This window comes from Musa acuminata, chromosome BXJ3-11 (assembly GCF_036884655.1).
Source record: "Musa acuminata AAA Group cultivar baxijiao chromosome BXJ3-11, Cavendish_Baxijiao_AAA, whole genome shotgun sequence".
Lineage (NCBI taxonomy): Eukaryota > Viridiplantae > Streptophyta > Magnoliopsida > Zingiberales > Musaceae > Musa > Musa acuminata.
Window position 1 is genome coordinate 2,229,511 of NC_088359.1, and position 24,382 is coordinate 2,253,892.

At 47.3% G+C, this 24,382-nt stretch overlaps 4 protein-coding genes across 4 annotated transcripts; 3 read left to right on the forward strand and 1 right to left on the reverse strand.

Annotated features, from left to right (window-relative positions):
- Positions 1–1,249: 1,249 nt before the first annotated feature.
- Positions 1,250–3,078, forward strand: LOC135652948 (xyloglucan galactosyltransferase XLT2-like). Its single transcript, XM_065174315.1, has one exon. It carries the CDS (start codon positions 1,343–1,345, stop codon positions 2,861–2,863), a length of 1,521 nt encoding a protein of 506 aa, XP_065030387.1. The 5' UTR covers positions 1,250–1,342; the 3' UTR covers positions 2,864–3,078.
- Positions 3,079–10,507: 7,429 nt separating this feature from the next.
- On the forward strand, positions 10,508–12,819 carry LOC135652290 (subtilisin-like protease 4). Its single transcript, XM_065173125.1, has one exon. It carries the CDS (start codon positions 10,508–10,510, stop codon positions 12,728–12,730), a length of 2,223 nt encoding a protein of 740 aa, XP_065029197.1. The 3' UTR covers positions 12,731–12,819.
- A 5,162-nt stretch (positions 12,820–17,981) lies between these two features.
- LOC103970856 (subtilisin-like protease 4) lies at positions 17,982–20,571 on the forward strand. Its single transcript, XM_009384782.3, has one exon. It carries the CDS (start codon positions 18,188–18,190, stop codon positions 20,480–20,482), a length of 2,295 nt encoding a protein of 764 aa, XP_009383057.3. The 5' UTR covers positions 17,982–18,187; the 3' UTR covers positions 20,483–20,571.
- Positions 20,572–21,562: 991 nt separating this feature from the next.
- On the reverse strand, positions 21,563–23,360 carry LOC103970286 (transcription factor PCF2-like). Its single transcript, XM_009384004.3, has one exon. The coding sequence runs from the start codon at positions 22,705–22,707 to the stop codon at positions 21,655–21,657; it is 1,053 nt and encodes a 350-aa protein (XP_009382279.2). The 5' UTR covers positions 22,708–23,360; the 3' UTR covers positions 21,563–21,654.
- Between the last annotated feature and the right edge of the window lie 1,022 nt (positions 23,361–24,382).

Genomic DNA, 24,382 nt, shown 5'->3' on the forward strand with positions numbered 1-24,382 from the left:
AAAGAACAGCTGTATCCATCTAGAGAGAGATATATTTGAATCATATCATGTCGCAGGCGGTGAAACAGGAGGAGCGTCGATGCTTTCGGTAGGAGAACGACATGCGATGGTGTAAATCGTCGCTATCTGGACAGCTCCAGCCACATTAATTACGTCGACCTTTGTCGCCACAACGTCACATGCGGGTGTGGTCAAGCTGTGACATCAGTCCCCGTCTTTTTCTTCCTTGGACGAACGCCGAGCTTGCAAATGCCGACGCTCCCGATCATGCTGCCTCCTTGGCAAACAATGACACTGTTTCTGCATTGCTGTGTGGTCTGCGAGCGTGCGACGAGCACTCCAAGCTTGAAATGATGCCTCCGTAGTCACTAAACAACTTTGCTCCATCGCCAGTTAACCTTGGCTCGAAGGAAAATTCTCTCTTATACTGTAAAATAGTAGAAAGAAAGCCATGGGAAGAATACGCTATCCTGCTCTGGTCGATGCTTTGGGTCATGGCGTTGGGCAGCACATGATCCTGCCAAGACAGCTTTTTGTTAGGAGATGGAAACAAGCAAAAGAATGCAGCCTCAAGCAGCAGAGGAACGAGGGAATGGATAGTAAATGACATGTAAACAGCACAAAAGCGTCTTTAACCCTTGGGAATGATTGCGAATGTGGCCCTGCGGAGGATGATGGCTTTGTAGCCAAGGAAGGAACTAATTATTCTTTTCCCCAGCCCATGCCTACGCCCGTGGTATCATTTTGTCGTGCTCACCTTTTTGATTCACCAACCAACCATGGCTGCTAATTGCGAGTCAGCAACGAAGTATCTATCTACTGTTTAGTGCAAGTAGATCATGAAATTTATGGGTAGAATTATTATTTTTGTTAAAATATCTTAATAAGCCCTTTTTATCGTTCAAGAAAATAGAAATAGAAATGAGCAAAACGTGGGCCAAAATAGCAAGGTATCAATTCGACGTTAACGTTGCATGCCCGCACCGCCGTTACAGGGAGCGTTTGAGGCATTCACTGGCCCGGAGCTTCCCCGCAAGGGACCTGCCGCTAAGCCCAGAAAATGTACCCAATAGGAGGACCCCACCTGACTACGGCCACGTCGCAACGCTGGTCACCCGGCGTTCCGTTCTTCTTCTGACCTGTTAAGTCGCAGCGTTAAACACGTACGCAAACGTTTCACCGACGCGCGTCAACTCCACCCTTCTTATAGACAACGTAAAGCCGGTCCTCCTCCGCCCCATCACCGCTCTCTATCTTCTCTCTCGAAGTCGGATTTCCCGAAGCCTCAATTTGTGGAATCTGCACAATTATCAGCTCATCTGCCTCCTCTACTCTTGTTCTAATGCTTACGGGGTCGCAAACTCCGCCACCAGAGGCTCACCTCCTCAAGAAGCCCAAAGGAGCGCCACAGGCGTCCTCCTCGCCGCTGCACCCTCTCAAGTCTCCTGGCGCACTACCGTGTTCTGTCCCCTTCCGCCACCGCCCCGTCCTCGTTCTGTCTCTCCTCGCCCTCCAACTCCTCCTCCTCCTCTCCGCTCGCTTCCTCCACGCTCCGCACCTCCTCCTCCGCCGCCGTTCCCACTCCACCCATCATCCCCCTGCCGCCACTCTCACCGACAATCCATGCCCCTCCGGTCGAATCTACGTCTACGACCTCCCCCCGGTGTTGAACGCCGACCTGATCGCTGCCTGCAACGACCTCAGCCCGTGGGCCTCACGCTGCGTCGCCCTCTCCAATGGAGGCTTCGGCCCTCCCGCCGCCGACCTCGCTGGCGTCGTCCCCTCCTCCTTGCTTGCCTCTTGGTACTCCACAGATCAGTTCGCCGCGGAGCTCATCTTCCACCGCCGCATCCTCAACCACCGGTGCCGCACCGCCGACCCCTCTGCCGCCGCCGCCTTCTACGTGCCATTCTACGCCGGCCTCGCTGTCGGCAAGCACCTGTGGTCCTCGACATCCACCTCCGGCGACCGCGACCGCGACTGCGCCATCCTCCTGCGCTGGATCAAGAACCAGGATCCCTGGAAGCAATCCAACGGCTGGGATCACTTCATAACGTTGGGCCGAATCACATGGGACTTCCGCCGGTCGAGGGAGGGCGACTGGGGCGGGAGCTTCCTCTACATGCCCGGGATGGAGAACGTGACCCGCCTACTTATCGAGCGCAACCCGTGGGACGGCAAGGACGTCGGAATACCCTATCCGACCGGGTTCCACCCGCGGACGGTCGCCGAGGTCAGAGAGTGGCAGCAATTCGTGCTGAACCGGAACCGTTCGACATTGTTCGGGTTCGTGGGCGCGGCTCGATCTGGGTTCAAAGACGACTTCCGGGCGCTGCTGCTGGGTGAGTGCGGGCGGGCGGGGAAGGGCCGGTGCCGCTCCGTGGACTGCGGCGGCGGGCGTTGCGGAAACCGGAGCGCGGAGACGTTGAGCCTGTTCCTTGACTCTGTGTTCTGCCTGCAGCCGCGGGGTGACAGCTTCACGCGGCGATCCATGTTCGACTGCATGCTGGCTGGCGCGGTGCCGGTTCTGTTCTGGCGGCGCAGCGCGTACGTGCAGTACCGATGGTACCTGCCGGGCGGCGACGAGGAGAGGGAGGGGGACTGGTCGGTGTTCATCGACAGGCGGGACGTGAGGAGCGGGGCGGTGAGCGTGAAGAAGGTGTTGGAGAAGATAGGGGAGGAGAGAGCGAGGAGGATGAGGGAAAAGGTGGTGGAGATGATACCAAAGTTGCTCTACTCCGCGACAGAGGGAGGACTGGGAGAAGGCATGCAGGACGCGTTCGACGTGGCCGTGGAGGGGGTGCTCCGTCGGTTCCGGGAGAAGCAGCTCCGCCTGCATAGGGAAGTGGATGGGCGTGTATAATATGTTGGGTTAAGTTAGTCCTGATACCGCTGGAGCAAGCTAACGAGAGAGACGGTTCCGTATGCGTCTCCTCCGACGAGATGAACTCCGCAGAATATGAGATGAACGAAGCAGTTTAAAGCGTCGGCTTGTTCCGAAAATTTGTTGCAGTGATCCTTTGCAAACTTACTGTACACCTTCGAAACCTGTTGCAGAGAATAATCATGGATTACAACGTCGTAAACTTTGATTCGAGTGTATATTTATTGGCAAAAAAAGATCATCATCACGAATTATAGCAAGAAAAATTAGACCCAAAGAGTCATTTCTTGATCAAATAAATATAACAGGAGTCATCATCACGAATTATAATTAAGTTGCAGCAAATCATGACGCCCGGAGCAGCAGAATGACTGCGTTCCAAGGATACACGAGAAAGGAAGAAGAAAGGAGTGGTGACGTGCGTGGTCCACGTAAACGGATCTATTAAATTGACGCCGCAGTCACTGTTGGCGTTACCCGACGCACGAAGATGACACCACCGAGAGTAACTCCGCGCTGGATTGTTGCCCCAGAACGTGAAATGCCGTTGAGAGATTACGAAAAGGCCGTCGACTCGTACGTCATCTTCGAAATCGTCACTCCCAAGGGGCTGATGAACGGTGATCAAGGGGCCTCGTCGGCGATCGATCGTTGATTGCATTGCAAAGCTGCAGTGCCGTGTAGTCTTGATGTCGTTGATCGGAGAATCAACACAGTTTGATTCTATCCTAAAGGCACAAGCCTATTCTGATAGTCCACGTGGCAGTCACGAGAGGTGATTCGAGTAAGGGAAGGTCCAGTTGATGCAATCTCAAGATGTTGCTAGTTTGTTCGAGATGGATTCCGTGTTAGATCAAGATGGTCTAGGTTTCCTTGGGGTTTTGGAGACGAGTTGAGGTGCGCCTTAGTTGAGTCGAGATCCTTACACAAGCGATCGTATTGGGAGAGTTCTTACCCTAACCCCTTCGATGGTAAACTTAGTATTAAAGTGGGAATAGTAAAAATTCTTTTTTCCCGCCCCCCTTTTTAGGCTTTGGGAGTTGGATTTTATACCTGATCGATAGATAGATGGAAAGAGATTGATGGTTGATCAGGGTGGACCCATGCATCCTTCGAGAGCTCATTTATGTCGACGGTTGACTAGTACATTTCTCTATGGCGCATCGTCAATGAAGGACGACTATTGGGGCACCGTTTGTCAGGACTGGTGCCTATTTGGGAAAAGCAGATGGTGGTCGCCTGCACCTATGACGAGTAATCTCCCACTCGACCTAAAGCTAATCACATACATGTCTAATCCCCATTAGACCATTGGGATGCATAAAGACAATATGAGATAATGACTTTGTTAGTGGATCTATGATGTTATCTTCGGACGAAACTCTTTCCACTATTATATGTCCATGGGCCACGATCAGCTAATAGAACTCTTGCCGAAGCACTTAGAAGGTAAGAGTTCATCCACCAATGCACTCTCCACATATACCTTTATACATCTTGATAAATATCCTCTTAGCCTCTTAGGGTGTTAGGCATCTGAGGAGTAGTTGGCTAAAGGACTTGTGATATAGGCAATCGTTAATTATGCAATACTATGCTTAATGATGCTCGACTCTTTAGGTCATTTTGGGGTCAGTCAGGAGCATCCCATCTTTCTTATAGCATAGGATCTCATCCATTCAGCTCGGTTCCTCATTGACTATAGACACATCGTGCTTCTTAATGGTTTGAATTGGTAGCATTTCGACCAATAGCCAACCTTTGCTTGAAGCTCGAGTGGATGCTAACCTGGCATTTGCATCAACCTAGGCATTTTCTTCATGCAAGACCCATAACACATTAAGTCGAGAGAAGCTATGAGCTAATTTTTGTATCTTGGAGAGGTACTTTGCCATGATGACATCTTGAGTCTTGTAGCTTCCCTCCACCTAGCTCGTGACTAATTATGAGTTGTCGAACATAATCAAGTCTTGGACTTGAAGCTCCATGACGAGTTGGAGCCTTAAGGGAAGTACTTCATATTTTGCTTCATCATTGAAGATCTTGAATTGGAACTAGAGGGCTTATCCGTACACTTGTTTGTTCGGATCTTTTAGGACGAGTTCGGCCACACCCCTTTTCGAGGTGGCGAAATAATCTACAAACATCGTCCATGATAGGTGGTGTATCTATCGGCCTCTAGTAGGGGAGTTAGCTTTAAGATAAAATATACTAGTGCCTGAGCCTTTATGATAGTCCTTGGTATATATCGAATGTTGAATTCACCTATCTCTACTAACCATCTCATTAGTCCTTGGCTTATGTCACATATACGACATGTGCATTAACATAAAAGATACCAGTGCCTGGGCCTTTATGGTAGTCCTCATATATCAAATGTCGAATTCACCTATCTCTACTAACCATCTCAATATTCGCCTTGAGACATCAAATTGAGAAAAGATCTATCTGAGTGGTTAATCGATGATCACCTATATGACATGTGTTTGAAAATAGGGGTGGAGCTTCATTGCTACCAGTATTAGTATAAATACAAGCCTTTCGATAGAAGGGTATCATTCCTCGGACCTGCTTAGAACATGACTGACATAGTCGATAGACTTCTGAACTCTTAAATTATCCCGAACTAGCACCGAGTTAATAGCTAAGTCAGTGATAGTGAGATAGAGACTTAGAATTTTGCTTGAGGTAGAGGGGGAGAGTTGCAACAACTAGGCAAGGTGGTGCTTCAATCTTTCAAAAGTAATCTGACACTCCTTAGTCAACATGAAGCCATTTGGGTTTTTTTTATACTTGAAAGCAGGGTAGGCACTTATCACCTGATCGAGATAATTGTTGGACTTTCCTCACCAACCAAGGTGCATGCATCTCCAGTATGACTCGCACATTCTCAGGATTTGCATCTATTCCCCTTCGGTGTATAATAAGTCCAAGGAACTTTCTTGAGCTGACTTTAAAAGCACACTTAGTCTGATTGAGGCGTATGTTGAACTTCTTTAGAACTTGAAATATCTCGACTAAGTATATCAAATGCGAGTCGGTCGATTTATTTTTTACTTTCATGTTATCTACATATACTTTGATGTTCCTCCCGAGGTGCTTAAACATCTTGTTTACTATCTTTGGGTATATCGGCCCTACATTTAACTCTAATGATATGACTCGATAGCAATATATGCTTCAATTGATGATAAAGGAAGTGTGTTTTCGATCATCCGATGCCATTCTTATTTAGCTATATAATAAGAATGGTCCATAAATGTGAAAAGCTTATGACCCGAGGCAGCATCAATCAACTGATCAGCCTGTTCAATGTGAGCCAACTTATGATTGCGTTGTATACCGAGGGGATATCAACCACGATAAATCTTATCATCACCATTTTTTAGTATGATTAATCTCCAAATATGATATGTAAGTTCATGGTGCCAGTAAACCCCATCAATGAAGAGGTCATAGGGACGAGGTTGTTGGTCAAGAGCCAAGTTTTTCAAAAGCGTCAAAATAGGGGGATATTAGTAGAGCTATCTATATCAATCAGGACCCTCTTCACTCGAGCATTGATCATCCTCATGGAGACTACTAAGGCATCATTATGGTTCAAGATGAAGTACTCTGTTTCTTCTTTTGAAGGTGATTTTCAGCTATCCCTCGTCCGCATGCATTTTTGAATGGTAGCTTGGGCATTAGCATTATAACTCAAGGAGTTGTTTCCATCCAAGGTGGGTCCACTAATGATGACGTCAATTTGTTTCTCCATTAGCCTTTGAGGTCGGGGTGACGGTTCCTAGTTCCTTCGGATGAACCGTCCAAGGTGTCCTCGATGAATGATTTCTTCAATTTGTTCTTTCAAGTCACGATAATATTTCATGTCATGGTTGTAATCTCGATAGAAATGATAGTACTTGGATCTTTCTCTCTTTTCCATTAAAGTCTTTATCAGTTAAGGATCTTTTAAGAGTCTCTTCTTTTTTATATATATAAAAACTTTAATTTTAATAATATTCAAGGGAATCGACTCGAGCCTTAGGCGAGGCAACTAGGGTCAGTCACTTCTTCTTCGTTATGGTGATTGAGGCAAATTATAGTTGATCATGTCTCGGCCTTTTGTGTGTCTCTTTGCATTTACCCGAGACTGCTACCTTGATGATGTTATATTAATTGGCCTGTTGGAGTACCTAAAAAATTATTGCTAGTGGCTTCTTTACCAATAACAAAAAAAGGCGAGAGAGGTTAAGTCCTATCATGAAGGTCTACATTATAAGTGATGAATGAGTATCTTACATGCATTGGATTTCATTGGTGAACCAAGCAATGAAGTCTGAGAGTGTTTCCTCCTCCCCTTGCCTGAGTTTGAGAAGCATTATCATCGATGACTTCGAACATATATTCTCGAGGAAGTGAAGATTGAACTCCTTGGCAAGTTGAACAAACGAATTGATAGAGAGCGATTTAAAATGGGTGTACCATTCTTGTGTTGAGCCACTTAACATATTGGGAAGGCATGATATATCAGGGTGCTCGAAGTGTCATATATTGACATTTGGGCGTGGAAAGGAGAAATGTGCTCTAACGGGTCGATACTACCATGAAAGACCTCTAATGATGAGAGATGAAATTTGACCAAGATCAGCTCATCCTGGATGTCCTTAATGAATGACGACCGACCTGAGATGGGGTTGGTCGACCCTTCCTCTCTGGATTGTTAGAATTCTCATTGCATCTCTTCCAAGCGTTGGTCTATTTGCTATAGTTGGATCCTTAGGGAATCATCCATCAAATCTGTTGATTAGGCTTGGAATTTATGTGGAGTAGAGTAGTGTTGTGGTGATCCGCTGAACTCCACAATTGGGGAGTGGGGTATTTCCTCGGTTCGCAATTCGATGGGCCTCAAGCGCTTTTGAGATATTAGTATTACATTGGGTGAGAGAACCTCGACGGGCGCCAGTGGCGGTTGAGCTGCTAACCACGGTGGTGGCATTGTTTGTTAGGTTAGCTAGGGTAAGAGCAGAGCAATAGCTTGCATCATGCCCATTAGTGTATGCAGCTACTAGGGGTTCAGGAACGCCTTATTGGGGACAAGTAGGTAACTCAAGGTCGTTAAACAGACATTAGCATCATATCAATGTTTGTGTCGAGGTGGATGCATCCACATGAGGAAAGGTCGGTTGTTGCCTTCCTTGAGTGAAAGTGCTATGAGTTGGGAGTAGAGTCTCATCGTTCAAGCATTTGTTGAGAGGGTTAGCAAGCGAACATTCCTGCGATATCGGGTCCTCATAGTGTCAAAATGTTATGAGAAAATGTCATTGACATATTCGTCAATTCAACATGATTTAGATCTATATGTATAGGATTGTTTGAGGTGTCTTCGAGATGGAAACATTGAGCTCCTAAGGTCTCACTTATATGAAGATCGAGGTCAAAGGGGTTTTCTAACTTAGTCATTCTGACGCCTAAGTAACTTGAGGTGTATGAGTGCGGATGCGAGTAATCCAAAGAAGTTTCCTCTTTTTTTTGTGTTAAAGATAAGCCTTTATGCTAGGTCATAAATGACAAGAAGGAAGTTTGTGATTCTCTTTCTAGTCATAAATAACAAGAAGGAAACTTGTGTTCTAATTATAATAAGAAAAAAATTTGTAATTGTTTTTCTTTCTTATCATAAATGATAAGAAAAAAGTTAGTAATACCCTTATTGATCATAAATGATGAGAAGAAAGCTTCGTCTTCTTCTCCCTTTATAGGCACCACATGAAGGTGACGTATCGGATGATTAACCGACAATATATCTCCTATTAATATGGGGATCATACATTTTTTAGTAGATTATTTCAAAATGATATTTTTAATTTACAAGATTTAATGGAATGAAAGTTTATTTCTTAAAATAAAAAGATTCGGGACAGTGTGAAAACAATCAACTTCTATATATTAAAATAAGTATTAAAAACATCCCCTAGACACATCCCAATCGAAAATCCATTAAATTTATCTACTATATATCGCTTATTATGTCGTATGAATCAGCCAAACGAATTGGTTGGACTCAAACTGGTTAAACAGTGTTTGAACAAAGTTACGTTATATATCTATAATTGACTAGTAAATAACTTATTATTTATGTTTATTTATAGGTTATTTTAGTCATGGCGAACAATGTAGTTATTATATGATTAAAATTCATAAAAATTATATCAGGAGCTCACTCGGTCGATTGGTGTCTGATTTCACATATATGAAATTGAAATTTGAACATCAAAGCACTTGTAACTACACAAATTGATATCTAAATTATTGATGAAGATATTGCGAGAATATAGTGGGAGGGAGATCAAGTATTGATGTTCTAAATCTACTATCGGCTAACATGGTTGTCACCTAAGATTCAAATTACCCTCCATCCGTATATGTGTACAAAAACTCAAAAAAAAAAAAAAATTTCTTTTTTGTTCATGATAAGGAACATCACAATTTTTCTTCACTTTCTAACATACTTCTAAACATCTTCCTTTTTCTTTATAACAAATAACAAGTGTTGATACTCTATAAACTACCCGTGTGATTCCATGTATGTTGGTAATGTATATTATTTAATATAATATAATGTAATTTTTTTAAAAATAGAATAGAATTTGCATAACATTAAATATGGAATAGTCTTTTATTTGTGATAGGGATATAATTTTTTCAAAATAGAATAGAATTTGCAGAACATTAAATATGGAATAGCCTTTTATTTCTGATTGAGAGTATTTCAGCACTAGTCGTAGGTCGACAACTAGCAATCATCAGGGAGTTGACGTGGAGGATAGTGCGATATCCGTTTGACGAGGGAGACACTCTCTCAGTCATCCCCTACCAACCCCGCTCCGCATGGGACGATACGAATCGGCAACGTGCCAAGGAGCCTAGACAGGTTGACCTACGCAACATGGGGTTATACGGGTCGATTGCTCACATGAATGCATCGCAAGAGGTACGAGCGACCATTATAGTCATAGTTCCCTCTCGTAGGTTCCGCATATATAAAAATCGATCCACAATGCCTAAAGAGGAGACTGGTCCTTGAAAAACCCCCACTTGATATAGAATTAATTATTTATTAGCTAACTTAAACATCAAAAGGTCAGATTAGGAATCTCATCTGATGTCGATCTGTTGTGTAGGGTCCCAATGGAGATCGAAGCTACTCTAATTCTGCTCGAAGATAACCTCGGAATCGGCCTCCCTAGCACCTGCTGCCACTCTGTCCCTCCATCAAGAAAATTCATCTAGACAATTTTATATTTTTGGGATAAGACCGAGTCCCATAACATCCAGTTGTTAACAATTTGACTGCGTCATAAACTACGTGGGGTTAGCGTTATCGGCAATCATGCCATACCATCTCGGTGACGATGACGAAAACAGCTTACAACCACGTCGTCCTTTTCCGGAGCTCAATGCCTCTAAATTTACCCCTCAAAGCTGGACTCGGTTAATCCGTCTTTAACACCTCATCGTATGAGCAAGTGTTACGTCTTCCTGATCACGAAATCATTGTCTTTCGACCATGTCTTCGCTCCCTTTATATAGTTATATACATACGTAGGTTTAGATAGCAGTGTAATATTGAGTTTGAGGTCCATGGAGATCGTTCATCCCCTGCCGATGTGTCTTAGCCTCTTTGCTTTCGTTTCCTTCTTTTCCTATCCTTGCATTGTCTCCTGTAGCGAGAATCCTCATCGTAATACCAACCAGCTGCAGACGTACGTCATCCAATTGGAAACGCCGACCGCGTCCTTGGATGCTGACGGTCTCAACATCTGGCACAAATCCTTCCTGCCAGTGTCGGACGACGACTCCGATCGACGGCTGGTTCACTCCTACAGTCAAGTCTTCAGTGGGTTCGCCGCAAGGCTTACGGAGGAGGAGGCGAAGAGCGTGGCGAAGAAGGAGGGTTTCCTGCGTGTGTATCCGGACAGCGTCTTGCCTCTTCTCACTACCCACACGCCCGGCTTCCTCGGCCTTCAAAGTGGCGGAGGCACGTGGAGGGCTGCCAGCTTTGGCAAGGGGATCATCATCGGACTCCTTGACTCTGGTTTGGATCACGATCACCCTTCCTTCCATGATGACGGCGTGCCTCCGCCACCTACCAAATGGAAAGGCACATGCGGATTCAAGACCGGCTGTAACAACAAGCTCATCGGCGCGAAGAACTTGCTCGGCGGCAGCAGCCCGGATGGGCCTATAGACGCTGATGGGCATGGTACGCACACGGCAAGCACAGCAGCCGGAAACTTTTTGAACAACGCGAGCTATTATGGCTTGGCCGGCGGCACGGCGGCAGGGATTGCACCACACGCTCACCTAGCCATCTACAAGGTGTGCATAACTGGGCGATGCCAACTCTCCGACGTACTAGCGGGGATCGACGCGGCCGTGGGAGATGGTGTCGACGTGATCTCCATTTCTATAGGTGGAGACGGCACCCCTCTCGATTATGACCTTCTGGCCATTGGCGCATTTGGAGCTGTCAAGAAAGGGATATTTGTCAGCTGTGCCGGTGGCAATAGCGGACCAGGCGAGCGTACCGTTGCGAATGAAGCACCATGGTTACTAACCGTGGCGGCGAGCACCGTCGACAGAAGCCAAAGAGCGACCGTGAAGCTGGGCGACGGCCAAAAGTTTAATGGCGAGTCTCTCGATCAGTACCCGACCTCGAGTGGAAGTTTGCTTACACTTTTCCACATGTACACCGATCCATATTGCAAATCCTTGAACAGCAGCCAAGTCGAGGGTAAGGTGGTCGCCTGCTTGGTTTACCGAACTCCCAACTACACAGCTACTCTTGTTAAGGCAGCGGGTGGCGTCGGCGTAATACTCATCTCCACTGAAATCGAGGGATACACTATCCTTGACAACAGATGCAACTTCCCTGCAGCAATAGTAAGCAACGAGGATGGCGATAGAATCACATCCTATGCCACTTTAGCCACCAAGCCTACGGTATCCATCACTTATGACGGCACCATTATCGGATCATCTCCTGCTCCGGTCGTCGCTTCTTTCTCGTCGAGGGGTCCTTCCATAAATGTGCCGGGCATTCTTAAGCCCGACGTCTCCGGCCCAGGTGTCAACATTCTAGCGGCATGGCCTTCTGATGTGGTGGGTGGGGATGGACGTATGGGTCGAATGACCTTCAATTTCGAATCAGGTACCTCCATGGCGACCCCTCATCTGAGCGGGGTTGCTGCACTCCTAAAGAGCTTGCATCCCTGTTGGTCGCCGGCAGCCATCAAGTCCGCGATCATCACCACCTCAGACGACAAAGACGGAGATGGAAATCAGATTATGGACCAACAGCACACGACCGCCGGCTTCTTCGCGATGGGCGCAGGACACGTGAATCCGTCGAAGGCTGCTGACCCAGGTCTGGTTTACGACCTGGGTATCGACGACTACATAGCCTACGCCTGTGGCAAGTTCGGGAACAAAGGTGTCAGAGACATCGTTCGTGATACAACCGTCGACTGCGGGAAGATCAACAACATCACGGAATCAGAGCTGAATTATCCGTCAATTGTCGTTGCCCCAAAGAACGGAACCGCCGCGACGGTGAAACGGACGGTGACCAATGTCGGGCAGGCGAAGTCGAGTTACACGGTGGAGGTGGAGGTGCCGGAGACGGTGTCCGTGACTGTTAGGCCTCCGAGTCTAAGCTTCTCTGAAGTGAACCAGAAGATGAGTTTCTTGGTGACGGCAAAGTGGACGACGGCAGGGCTTCCCACGAGGAATGCGGAAGGAAACTTGAAGTGGGTTTCAGGTAAGCGTGTGGTGAGAAGCCCTCTCGTCGTCTCCATTTTATAGAGCAACCGAAGAGGCTGCTTTTCCTCGGCAATTTCAGATAACATAAATGTTCTTCACATGTCAAGAAAGATGCTCCGTGTACACCTTCCTGGATATACAATATGATGAAGAACTCAGCCGTATTATTCGTATGTATGAATTTGTAATCATTCACTGGCCTTTAAGAATTGAGATTTTATTATTATTCTTTTTTGGTCTAATTCATCCCAAACTCAATATAGTATGCCCAAATATGATCTAATGGATTTTGTCTTGTAAGAGGAGACTTTATTATAAGAGAGTGAACGTACATACTGCTTACTGTGGTTGATTCGGTCATCCATCCGACGAAGGATTTGGGCTCGCACCAGTCAACGGAATTCGAGAAAAGAAAGCCGCAAACAGCATACTGCTCCGAATCAATTTAAGATTCTGATTCGTTTCACCCAATCCAATCATCTTTGATTTCCCTCGAATTATATGGGACGGCAGATAAGTTGCACCGCGGGACCCAATGCCCCTTGCGTTGCACGAGCCCGCACACGGTTTTTGATAACACAGAGAGAGAGAGAGAGAAGCCGCGTGGGACCCGTTGGCGCAGCGAGAGGATATTCCCGTTCCATGTGTCAAGCACACCGGACAAGACGCGGTCCCTCGTCCCCACCGAAAGGCAGCCGGCGGGTACGCGTGTCGTGTCCACCACGGGATATTCTCGCTTTTGAACCGACTGAATTGAGATTTATGTTGATCTTCTTTGAAATGTTTCACCATGTCGATGAGTCAATTGATTTATTTTTAACTATCATATTATTTTTATATATTTTAATATTTTTTATATTTAAATATTATATTTATCTTATCGTTGTATTTTTCAATCTGATATAACTTTACTTCAATTAATGATAAAAGAAATATATTTTTAATCATCCGATATCATTTTTGTTTGGTTATATCATAAGAATTGGTTCATAAAAATAAGAAGCTTATGACTTGAGGTAGTAGCAATCAACTAATTAATATGAAAAAGAGGATAGCTATCCGTCACGTATGCATTGTTGAGATATGTATAATCGATACACATCCTATAGCCTTCATTAGACTTTTTAATTAGTATAACATTATCAAGCTATTCTGAGTACTGTACCTCGATAATACACCCTTCTCCAAGTAGCTTGTCTATCACTTTACTAATTGTCTGTGAGCAGTTAGTTGTAAACTTGTGAGACTTTTATTTCACTATCATGCCTCGGGAGAAATATTTGGTATTGTTGAATTACATCTAGGTTGATTCCTTGTATATTTTTTGGCGATCATATGAACACATCGATGTTCTCTCTAAGGAATTTGATGAGTAGCACTTGTTTCTCCTCAAGAAGTATCGTCTCAACCTTAACAACTTGATCAGGACGGGCTTTGTCCAATGGGGGTCGACACTTTTATATATAAAAAGACTTCAGTTTTAATCATATCCAGGGGGGTTGGCTCAAGCCTCGAGCGAGGCAACTCGGGTCAGTCACTTCTTCTTCATCACGGTGACCTTTGGGTCGAGGCAAATTGTAGTTGATCATGTCTTGGCTTTTTATATGTCTCTTCGCGTTTACTCGAGACCATTACCTCGACAATGATGTATTGGCCTGTTTGAGTACCTCAAGAATCGTTGCTAGGGCTTATTTACCAACATCCAAAAAAGACAAGAGAGGTTGAGTCCCATCATGAAGGTTTGTATTATAAGTAATGAACGAGTATCTTGCACACCTCGAATTTCGTTGGTTAACCAAGTGATGAAGTCTAAGAGTGTTTTCTCCTCCCCTTGCTTGAGTTTGAGAAGCATTGTCGCCAATGGATTTGAAAATATATTTCCAAGGAAGTGAAGCTCAAACTCCTTGGCAAGTTGAATAAAACAATTGATAAAGAGTGATTTAAAATAGGTGTACCATTCTCGTGCCAGATTAGTTAACATAGTCAGGAAGGCATGACATATCAGGGCGTTCGAAGTGCCATATAATGATATTTGGGAATTGAAAGTAGCAATGTGCTCTAACGGATCGGTACTACTGTGAAAGGCCTTCAATGATGAGAGACGAAAGCTGACCAAGATCGGCTTCTCTTGGATGCCCTTAATGAACTATGATCGACCCGAGATGGGATTGGCCAACCCTTTCTCTTTGGATTATTGGTATTCTCATTGTATTTCCTTCAAGCGCTGGTCTATTTGTCATAGTTGGATTCTTAGAGAATCATCCATTGAATCTGCTGATTAGGTCTGGAATTCAAGTGGAGTAGATTGGTGGTGTGGTGATCCGCTAAACTCAACAGTTTGGGAGGAGGGTGTTTCCTCGGTTGGCGATTCTATGAGCCTCAAGCGCTCTTAAGATTTTGGTATTGCATTGGGTGGGAGAACCTCGACGAGCGTCGATGGTGGTGGTGATTAAGCTGTTGACCACAGTTGAGGTGGTGGCATTGTTTATTGGGTTAGCTAGGGCAAGAGCAGATGAATAGCTTGCATCATGGCCATTAGTGTCTGCACCTATAAAGTGAGGCTTAGGAATGCCTTAGTGGGGACGAGCAGGTGACTCGAGGTCGTTGAACGGACACTAGTATCACATCGACATTTGCGTCGAGGTGGATGCATCTATATATGAAAAGGTCAACAGGTGCCTCCCTTAAGTTAAAGTGCTGTGGGTCGAGGATAAAGTCTCATCATTCAAGCATTTGTTAAGAGAGTTGGTAGGCAGATATTCTTGTGATATCAGGTCCTCTTTTTAGCACCAAAATATTAAATGAAAATGTCATTGATGTCTTGGTTAGTCCGACGTGTGATGAGGGTAATAATTACGATAAGACCTACGCAACATCAGCTGCACCAGACGACGCATCATGCCTCTGTTGATTTGATGGGGCACCTGGTCAACGTGGACCGGAATACCTACCAAGGCGCATTAACGCCCTGTTCAGGTTCCATCCCTCACGCCATGCCAACGGCAACGTCGGACGCTACCAGAAGTACGGTCCTGCTCCCTGCGGGCCAGCATATCAAGCAACGGTAATTCTCACTATAAAAACCCTCGCGCTCCGAGGGAAAGGGAGGAAACTCAGCCAAAGAAATCCCCCACGACCATCCACTAACTTGATCGTTGGAGGGGTTGGGTCAAGCTCCTCGACTCGACCTTTGTGCAGGTGCGAAGGCAGAGGTCGTCCACTAAATGCACAGGCGGGGGTTCTCTCCCGGTGGAAACGATGACCCCGTCCCGATCGGGCCAACGCAATCAACCACCTCGGCGGTCTTGGGAAACGTCCCAGGGAGATCCCCTATCATCCAGACCTGAACTGAGCCGCGACGGCCCCAAGGCCACGGCTTGAAGTTGTTTACACCAACAACGTGGTTCGAATCCATTTGCATCAAATTGTCTAAACTGTCTTCGAGGTGGAAACTTTGAGCTCCTAAGATATCACCTATATAAAGATTGAGATCAGAAGAGGTTTTTCGACTTAGTACTTTCGACACTTAAGTTAGTAACTTTGAGATGTATAAGTGTGGACACGAGTAGCCAGAAAAAGTTCTCTTTTCTTATGTTAAAGGCGAGCATTTATATCCGATCGTAAATGGTAAGAAGAAAGTTTGTAATTATCTTTCCCGTTATAAATAACAAAAAAGAAACTTGTATTCTAATTATAAACGATAAGAAAAAAAATTATAATTATCTTTCTTATCATAAATAAAAAGAAGGAAGCTAGTGATTATCGTAAATGACGGGATAAAATTTCATCTTCTCCCTCTTTAGGCACCACACGAGGATGATCCCCTATTAATAAGGATAGCATACTTTTTTAATAGATTATTCCAAAATGATATATATATTTTTTTAATTTACAAGAATTAATGGAATAAAAGTTTATTTCTTAAAATAAAAAGATTCGGGACAGTACGAAAGCAATCAACTTCAATATATTAAAATAAGTATTAAAAACATCCCCGAGACACATCCCAATCGAAAAGCCATTAAATTTACGTACCATATATCGCTTATTATGTCGTATGAATCAGCCAAACGAATTGGTTGGACTCAAACTGGTTAAACAGTGTTTGAACAAAGGTCACAGTTTACGTACGTTATATATCTATATTTGACTAGTAAATAACTTATTATTTCTGTGTTTTTATGGGTTATTTTAGTCATGACTGACAGGGAATTTATTATATGCTTAAAATTCATAAAAATTATATCAAGAGCTCACTCGGCCGATTGGTGTCTGATTTCACAGATATGAAATTAAAATTTCGAACATCAGAAGTACATGTAACTACACAAATTGATATCTAAATTATTTATGAAGATATGCAGAGTGTATAGTGACAAGGAGATCAAGTGTTGATGTTCTCTAATAAGAAATCTACTATCAGCTGAGTAAGATTCAAATTACCCACTATCCGTATGAGTGTACAAAAATTCAAATTTCTTTCTTTTCATGCCAAGGAACATGATCACAAATTTTCTTCTCTAAAATTATAAACTTCTTTCTTTTCTTTTTTTATAACAAATAACAATTGTTGATATTCTATAAACTGAAAGATGGGCAGTGCAAAATTGTTTCACTTGGGTTTGTTACTGTATTATCATGGAAAGTTTGATTGCACGTATGTTGGTAATGTATATTATTTAATATAATACAATATATTTTTAAAAATAGAATAGAATTTGCATAACATTAAATATGGAATAACTTTTTATTGAGTTTTTCAACACTAGTCACAGGTCATCAGTTGGCGATTGCTATAAAGTTAACATGGAGGGAGAGACTCCCCCGGTCATTCCCTACTAGCCCCACTCCGCATGGGTTGGTACGACTCGATGCCACGTATAAATGCGTCGTAAGAGATACAGTCGACTCTTATAGTCGTAGTTTCCTCATGTCGGCTCTGCACATATAAAAATCGTCCCCAACACCTAACAAGGGGAGTAGTCCCGAAAAAAATCCCACCTGATATAGAACTAATTTTCCATCCGCTAACATAAGCTTCATAAGGATTGGGTCGAAAATTTTACTTGACGTCGATATATTGTGCAGGGTCCTGGCGGAGATCGAATCTACTCTAGTTTCACCTCGGGATAACTTTACAATGGCCCTCGCTAGCTCTTGCTCAGTTTCAGCCATTCCATCCCTCCCTCGAGAAGATTCATCTCGACGATTTTGTATCTTTGAGATAAGATCGAGCCATGACGATTAAGTTGTTAACAATTTCTTTATTAGGCTGCCTCATAAACTACGTGGCTATATCGGGAAGCGTAATAGGCAATCATACAACACCATCTCTGTGACGATGACGGAAACAGCTTACAACCACCTCGTCCTTTTACGGAGCTCAATGCCTCTAAATTTAACCCTAAAAGCTGGACTCGATTAATCCGTCTTTAACACCTCCTCATCGTACGAGCAAGCGTTACGTCTTCCATATCACGAAATCATGGTCTTCCGACCATGTCTTCGCTCCCTTTATATAGTTTTACATTCATAGGTTTAGATAGCAGTGTAAGATTGAGTTTTAGGTCCATGGAGATCGTTCATGCCCTGCCGATGTGTCTTAGCCTCTTTGCTTTCGTTTCCTTCTTTTCCTATCCTTGCATGGTCTCCTGTCGCGAGAATCCTCATCTTAATACCAACCAGCTGCAGACGTACGTCATCCAATTGGAAACGTCGACCGCGTCCTTGGATGCTGACGGTCTCAACATCTGGCACAAATCCTTCCTGCCAGAGTCGGACGACGACTCCGATCGACGGCTGGTTCACTCCTACAGTCAAGTCTTCAGTGGGTTCGCCGCAAGGCTTACGGAGGAGGAGGCGAAGAGCGTGGCGAAGAAGGAGGGTTTCCTGCGTGTGTATCCGGACCGCGTCTTGCCTCTTCTTACTACCCACACGCCTGGCTTCCTCGGCCTTCAAAGTGGCGGAGGCACGTGGAGGGCTGCCAGCTTTGGCAAGGGGATCATCATCGGACTCCTTGACTCTGGTTTGGATCACGATCACCCTTCCTTCCATGATGACGGCGTGCCTCCGCCACCTACCAAATGGAAAGGCTCATGCGGATTCAAGACCGGCTGTAACAACAAGCTCATCGGCGCGAAGAACTTGCTCGGCGGCAGCAGCCCGGATGGGCCTATAGACGTTGTTGGGCATGGTACGCACACGGCAAGCACAGCAGCCGGAAACTTTTTGAACAACGCGAGCTATTATGGCTTGGCCGGCGGCACGGCGGCAGGGATTGCACCACACGCTCACCTAGCCATCTACAAGGTGTGCAGAACTGGGCGATGCCAACTCTCCGACGTACTAGCGGGGATCGACGCGGCCGTGGGAGATGGTGTCGATGTGATCTCCATTTCTATAGGTGGAGACGCCACCCCTTTCAATGATGACGTTCTGGCCATTGGGGCATTTGGAGCTGTCAAGAAAGGGATATTTGTCAGCTGTGCTGCTGGCAATAGCGGACCAGTCGAGCGTACCCTTTCGAATGAAGCACCATGGTTACTAACCGTGGCGGCGAGCACCGTCGACAGAAGCCAAAGAGCGACCGTGAAGCTGGGCGACGGCCAAAAGTTTAATGGCGAGTCTCTCGATCAGTACCCGACCTCGAGTGGAAGTTTGCTTACACTTTTCCACATGTCCACCGATCCATATTGCAAATCCTTGAACAGCAGCCAAGTCGAGGGTAAGGTGGTCGCCTGCTTGGTCTATAGAACTCCCAACTACACAGCTACTCTTGTTAAGGCAGCGGGTGGCGTCGGCGTAATACTCATCTCCACTGAAATCGCGGGATACACTATCCTTGACAACAGATGCAACTTCCCTGCAGCAATAGTAAGCAACGAGGATGGCGATAGAATCACATCCTATGCCACTTTAGCCACCAAGCCTACGGTATCCATCACTTATGACGGCACCATTATCGGAACATCTCCTGCTCCGGTCGTCGCTTCTTTCTCGTCGAGGGGTCCTTCCAGAAATGGCCCGGGCATCCTTAAGCCCGACGTCTCCGGCCCAGGTGTCAACATTCTAGCGGCATGGCCTTCTGATGTGGTGGGTGGGGATGGACGTATGGGTCGAATGACCTTCAATTTCGAATCAGGTACCTCCATGGCGACCCCTCATCTGAGCGGGGTTGCTGCACTCCTAAAGAGCTTGCATCCCGGTTGGTCGCCGGCAGCCATCAAGTCCGCGATCATCACCACCTCAGACGACAAAGACCGAGATGGAAATCAGATTATGGACCAACAACACACGACCGCCGGCTTCTTCGCGATGGGCGCAGGACACGTGAATCCGTCGAAGGCTGCTGACCCAGGTCTGGTTTACGACCTGGGTATCGACGACTACGTAGCCTACTTCTGTGGCAAGTTCGGGAACAAAGGTGTCAGAGACATCGTTCGTGATACAACCGTCGACTGCGGGAAGATCAACAACATCACGGAATCAGAGCTGAATTATCCGTCAATTGTCGTTGCCCCAAAGAACGGAACCGCCGCGACGGTGAAACGGACGGTGACCAATGTCGGGCAGGCGAAGTCGAGTTACACGGTGGAGGTGGAGGTGCCGGAGACGGTGTCCGTGACTGTTAGGCCTCCGAGTCTAAGCTTCTCTGAAGTGAACCAGAAGATGAGTTTCTTGGTGACGGCAAAGTGGACGACGGCAGGGCTTCCCACGAGGAATGCGGAAGGAAACTTGAAGTGGGTTTCAGGTAAGCGTGTGGTGAGAAGCCCTCTCGTCGTCTCCATTTTATAGAGCAACCGAAGAGGCTGCTTTTCCTCGGCAATTTCAGATAACATAAATGTTCTTCACATGTCAAGAAAGATGCTCCGTGTACACCTTCCTGGATATACAATATGATGAAGAACTCAGCCGTATTATTCGTATGTATGAATTTGTAATCATTCACTGGCCTTTAAGAATTGAGATTTTATTATTATTCTTTTTTGGTCTAATTCATCCCAAACTCAATATAGTATGCCCAAATATGATCTAATGGATTTTGTCTTGTAAGAGGAGACTTTATTATAAGAGAGTGAACGTACATACTGCTTACTTGTGGTTGATTCGGTCATCCATCCGACGAAGGATTTGGGCTCGCACCAGTCAACGGAATTCGAGAAAAGAAAGCCGCAAATAGCATACTGCTCGAATCATTTTAAGATTCTGATTCGTTTCACCCAATCCAATCATCTTTGATTTCCCTCGAATTAAATGGGACGGCAGAATTGTATTGACATATAAGTCGCACCGCGGGACCCAATGCCCCTTGCCTTGCACGAGCCCGCACACGGTTTTAGATTCCAGAGAGAGAGAGGGAGAGCCGTGGGACCCGTTCGCGCAGCGAGAGGATATTCCCGCTCCATGTGTCAAGCACACTGCACAAGACGTGGTCCCTCGTCCCCACCGAAAGACAGCCGGCGGGTACGCGTGTCGTGTCCACCACGCGGCATCGCTCGGGCTGCCCGTGGAGACCACCATCGCCAAGACCACACGTCACCGGTCCCGGTGGGGTCCACGTCTCACACGATTCCCGGACTTCGGGCCCGGCCCGGCTGGCATCACGTGATGGACAGGTGGCGGCACGTGGACCCACCCTTCGCACTGGCTTCCATCCCAACCAACGAACCAACACACGGGACCACCCGCAACCCCAGCCAACCCCGCTCACCGAGAACGCCCGCCACAAGCGCCGCCCCCTCCCCCCCCACCCACTCCAACCCCAAACCTCGCACGTGCCGAGCTCGTGCTGTGACAGCGGAATGGCGAAGGGTAGTGGTATCATGGAACGGAGGCCATCGTGCTTTGCGTCGCCACTGAATTGGAAGCTGAACGGAGAGCAACAGCAACGATAAATAGAAGGAAAGAAGAAAGAAAAAGGAAGAGTAGGAGAGGGAGAAATCCCTCGGCTGATCCTAAATTCAATTCTAGTCTTCGGCGCTGCTGTCATCTTCGTCGTCTTCGTCATCGTCGTCGTCGTCCACCTCTCGCGCTTGGCCGCGCTGAAACGTGCCAGGATCCGACATCAGTTGCAGCTCATGCTTCCCTCCCGCTGCCGGGGCTTTCGGTTGAGCGCCCGCTGCGGTCGCCACGTTGACGCCGGATACCCCGCTGGAGAACACCGTGTCGGTGGAGGCCGGCCGGACCGCGGCGAGGTGGATGATCTGCGGCGCCTGGGGGAACGTCCATACCTGCGACTGGCTCGACGGGCCTGCCGCTGATGATGGCGGTGGCAGCACCCACAGTGGCCCCGGCGGTATTACGCTGGCCCCTGCTGCGCTGCCCCCGAGCGTCCACATCGGCACCAACCCCTGCGCACCTGACCCCATCGGCGCCAAGCCCGACGACATCGTGATGGCACCGCCGACCGGGAGCATCGGATCCTGGACGGGGTAGTACCCGGCGACGACTGTGCCGCCACCCGTCCGCAACGGCTGGAGTTTCTTCCTCCGCTTTTTGCCCGCGCCGTCGTCGTCCACTGGCGTGTCATCCGCGGCCGCCGGGGTGGATGTGGAGGTCACTGGAGCGGAGGTCGGGGCCTCCGTGGGAATTTTTAGGGTTCCGCCGACACTGGTGGCGATAGCAGGGATGGTCCCGGTGCCAGTTGCGGCGATGATAGCCGGCTCCGCGTGCTCGAGGAGCCACTGTATGGTCTCCCCGTCGGACTTGTGCCCTAGCTCGCGCGTTAGCTGGAAGATGCGGGCGGCGCACGCCGCCGGCATCCGGATCCTCCGTCCGCGGCCCTCCACCTTCGTGTGCCGGTCCTTGGTCCGGCTAGCTGGCCTCCGGATTATCTGGAACGCCCCCATCCCCAACATCTCGAGAGGCTCCGGCTTGGGGACGATGAAGCGGTGGACCGGTAAGACCCCCGACGGCGGGACCGCCACCCCTCCTCCTAACACCCCACCGACGCCGCCACCGCCACCGCCTTCGGCTGTCTTCCTCCGTCCATCCTCTTCGTCGCGCTTCTGGGATTCCATATCGACTGCACCTTACCGTCTTCGAAAAAGCTCACATCTTTTGCCTTTCCCTCTCTTCTCCCCAAAATAACAGATCGCACGCACACTTGCACACACACCAACCCTAGAAGCCCACCCAACCCCACCTTCTTTTATCAGCCATCCCGCGGCGAAATAACCGTGACTCGGCTCCGAGCTGTTACGACCGTCGGATCCCTGAGGGTCCACCAGATCAAGATTTAAGTGTACCCTAGAGCCTTAATAATTTGGGGGAATGCGGTGAACCCGTATCTGTTTGATCGTTGGGGGAGGCGGAGGGGGCGTGCCGTGTGCGGATGAGGATTCCGATACTGTTCCTCGCAGCAGTTTTCGTCGACCTGTTCGTTTCGTACTCAGATGACCTACCTGGCTTTTGAGTGGCGAAAGCTGTGACCACAGTTTAAGGCTCCGGCCTCCAATCACTAGCCAGGTAGGCTGCGGCTATTAGCCTATCACTTCCTTGAAACTTCGCTTCCTAAACTACGCTCGTATTTATACTCTCTTGAAGCACACTAACAGGACGCACCATCAGGTGGGACCCGGATCCCTTAACTTGTTTGTCCTCTCCTGTATCACGTCACACTTTACTGTGGGTGGGGTTCACCACTACGCGAGCCGGGACCCATTTGCCGTCGCAGCGAAAACGAAGTCGGGTGGGGAGGGCTAGAAAAGGTGGGCCAGTAGCGTGGGGCGGCTTTCGGCACCGGGGGGGGGGGGGGGGGTTAGTGGCTCCCACGCATACGAGTGGCCTTCAAACCATTGGGGCCCGGGACTCAGGCGAGCCGTAGGTGCGGCGCCGTGGAAGCCGAGCCTTGGCGCCTGGTCCCCCGTGCCAACTCTCGTCTATGCAAGTGGTGGGGGCAGCGTGGACCCTACGACACTGACGAACAAATGGTGGGGTGCGGGTTTTTTTTACAGTGATCGTGGGCCCGGGGGTGACACAATAGTGGGGCACCCGGTCCCACAATGGGAACAAGTGGCTGGGTGGTTCTAATTTAAATGGTGGGTCCAACTCGGGCCGACGCTAGAGCCCGAGTGAGACGGAAAGGTGAAGTAAAACACTCGGATCAGACGGTCATGGATGACGAGTTATGACAGCTGTAGACAACCGGGCGCGCGGCCATCAAGTCCTTGGAAAGGGTGAGAGGTGGACGGCAACAAACCGCGGAGCAGCTCTTCCGTCTTCTTGTATCAAACTTCGCGAATCACGAAGTCGTTCTTTTTCTTATGTGCACTATTATGCTCTTTAAAAACTCTCACCTACCTGTCTTATCATTGGTGGTAAAGTCTTGGGCTCACGTGGGTCCCGATTCATTGTTGCCACCACGGGAATGGAAAGGTATCGAGAAGACAACGCCAGGTTTATTTGAGGCCGGTCTATCGTCATGGTTCCGGTGACCATTGGGTTCGGATCGTTTGATCGTACCAGTTTAGCTTGTGAGGAGTATTTAATTGTTGTTAGGTGTGAAGGAGACGAACATGCATATTTTTTTCTAGTCTCTGAAGGAACTTTCATGTGTAGCCTCCACCAGCTCCGTCTTCTGAATCATGTTTCTCTAATTTGACGTGCAATTTATACGACTCGGACGAAGGAAAACGCATAGTTCAATTTGCTACCCGCACATGTTCCTTTTTACAAGACAAAAGTCATCACAGA

What these genes read in the sequence shown, in the direction of transcription:
- LOC135652948 (XM_065174315.1), top strand. Translation starts at nt 1,343, where the DNA reads ATGCTTACGGGGTCGCAAACTCCGCCACCAGAGGCTCACCTCCTCAAG.
- LOC103970856 (XM_009384782.3), top strand. Translation starts at nt 18,188, where the DNA reads ATGTCTTCGCTCCCTTTATATAGTTTTACATTCATAGGTTTAGATAGC.
- LOC103970286 (XM_009384004.3), bottom strand. Translation starts at nt 22,707, where the DNA reads ATGGAATCCCAGAAGCGCGACGAAGAGGATGGACGGAGGAAGACAGCC.
- LOC135652290 (XM_065173125.1), top strand. Translation starts at nt 10,508, where the DNA reads ATGGAGATCGTTCATCCCCTGCCGATGTGTCTTAGCCTCTTTGCTTTC.